This window comes from Orycteropus afer, unplaced genomic scaffold (genome assembly GCF_000298275.1).
Source record: "Orycteropus afer afer isolate SDZICR_OR568_19922 unplaced genomic scaffold, OryAfe1.0 scaffold00157, whole genome shotgun sequence".
Classification (NCBI taxonomy): domain Eukaryota; kingdom Metazoa; phylum Chordata; class Mammalia; order Tubulidentata; family Orycteropodidae; genus Orycteropus; species Orycteropus afer.
In genome coordinates, this window is record NW_006921744.1 from 1147438 (window position 1) to 1149943 (window position 2506).

Here is a 2506-nt window from a genome sequence, read left to right on the forward strand (position 1 = left end):
ATATGTGAACTGCTGTATGAAAAGTGAATTTACTCTGTAAATCTTCACCCAAATCCTAATAAAAAAAAAAAAAAAGAACCAGAAAAACAAAGAGTCCCACTGAGTTCCAGCTCTCACAGGTTCACTGTATAAACCTAAGCTAGCATAGCAATTATTTATTTGTGGTTGTTTCCTAACACTAACACAAAAGCATTTTCATTGTAGGCCCTTCCTGATTTTCCACCATCATACTTCATTATCTCTTCTGCCAGATTTCAATGTCTGAACTCAAAAACAGTAGTTGAGCTGCCTGCATTCCTTTATTTTTCTGTTTAATTCTTGGTTCCTCGACGATAAGTGCTTTTAGCACAGACAGCTCAGCACAAAGCACAGCCAACTATATTTTCATTCACTCGTCTCCCTTGAGTCTAGAATAGATTAAACTCACTGCTGTTGAGTCGATTCAACTCATAGCAACCCCTCCTTGGGTTTCCGAAATAGTTTGGTTCTGTCATTTTCCTTTTTTTTTCTGTATTATATATAGAAATACAATATATTTCTTTATTTTCTGAATTCTATTTTATACCCTGGCTGACGTAATATTCTACCAATCAAACCTGCAGCCTCTAATCTCTCTCTGCTCCAATTCAGTAACAACAAAAAATTTTAATCATGTTCCCTATTGCCCCTGGTTAAATCTTCAATGGCCCCAAATTATCCATAATAGGAATTATAACTCTGTTGGAAACACGTAAAAAAATGAATGCCCACTTGGGAATTGGGAAAAGGAGAAACAAAATGTCACCACTACTCCCACACCTACCAGCTCCACTGAAAACCACAATGGAGACATTTTAGTATCTAATGATCAAAGATGTCCACTTGAAGTACTCATCGCAATCCAGAAGGCTTCTAACCACATGGCGATTTCTACTGTAATTTCTTCCATTTGTAACTCAAGGATACTGCCATTGTCACAAATTTGATCTTACTCTTAAGAATTTGACATAAAATAAAATCAGCTCTTCCTCACAACAGGTCTAGGAACTTTGATCTACAAGATAAAGCCCAAAGCCCATAGTTTTCACAGTGCTCCACTTATCATTATAATTTGTCTTCCATTATTCTCCAGAATATTCTTACACTTCAAATATTGACCTCTAGAGAAACTTGCTTCTTACAACTTAGTAACTCCACACGTGGTTTTCCCCATGACTAGAACGTTCTTCCTCCTCTAGATCCAACCCATCAAAATCCAGCATAAGCACTAGTCTTTCATAACAATGCCAACTTGCAGGGACCACAACACCTCTTTTGGGCTCCTATATGTTCCAGCCTGGATCACTCACTTGATATTAGTCAGTATGTTAATCTTAAATGAAAGAATGGTCTACACACTCACCTGAGAAAAAAACAGAATAGCTATACATTGAAAATGTGTATTCTTCCTTCCAAAGGGTAGACATTTATTTAACACCCATATAATAGTCACTGAGGGACAGCAGTCGTTGGGAGACAGTTACTCAGACAGGGACAAGGGCTCCCACAATGGATATGAACAGAAATGATGTATGTCCCTTCCAGGCCAGAGTTTTTAAGTAGCAGATGTGCCTTCTCTATGCTCCTTTTCTTGGTCTGCCTTGGAGGCATAGAAGTCAAGGCCCTAGGGGATGACAATAGCAATGAGACAGAAGACGCCTAAGCCCAAGAATCATGGAGAAAAGGTGCTTACTATTCAGCAACATCAGCACTGGACTATTCCATGGTGATAAAGAAATGTCTAGTAAATTAAGCCACTAAATTTTAGAGTTTATTTGTTATAGCAGCTAGCATTAATCTACAAGTACACATGAGGTCACTTAACTAGTTAGTGACAGAGCTAACACTGGAATCCATGTTTTCTGACTCTTCCCCTGACAGTATATCAAACTGTCTTTAGACATGTATCTATATTTCTAAATGATCTCTGTGGCATTTAGGCAATTTGTTCCTACTAATTGTTCTCAGACAAATGCTATTAATTCCCAACAAAGTCTTATCCACACTTACCATTTACAGTCATTTTCAAACAAGCAGAACATGGCTTTCTGGAAAAATAAAGATCACAGTTTTTCAGCCTTGATCCATGTTTAATAAGAGCAATTTGCCCAGCATGTAAATCTTCACTAGAACAATGGAGACCAACAATTTTCATGTTTTTCACCACCACAAGACCAGTTCTTTTCACCTACATTAAAATAAAAGATAATAAATAATATATTAGTTGTAACATCTAATGATTATGTCATGACTTATACTTGATATACTAATAAAAGTTTTGTTTAGCTGTTTATCTGAACACAGTTCTTCCTTGTCTCGTATGGTGATTTTTGTCTTAAAGTCAATTTGATCAGAAATTAATATTGCCACTCCTGCTCTCTTACAGTTGCCATTTACTTGATATATCTTTTTCCAACCTTTGATTTTTAGTCTATTTTTGTCTTTATCTCTAAGGTATGTCTCTTGTAGGCAGCATATTGATGGGTTG

At 36.6% G+C, this 2506-nt stretch overlaps 1 protein-coding gene across 1 annotated transcript in view; it reads right to left on the reverse strand.

Moving 5' to 3' along the window:
* CDADC1 (cytidine and dCMP deaminase domain containing 1) overlaps positions 1-2506 on the reverse strand; it is a 63956-nt gene that overhangs the window by 47579 nt on the left and 13871 nt on the right. The window contains exon 4 of the mRNA XM_042781724.1: positions 2029-2206. Within this exon, the coding sequence (XP_042637658.1) occupies positions 2029-2206 (178 nt within the window). The remainder of the gene's footprint in view (positions 1-2028; positions 2207-2506) is intronic.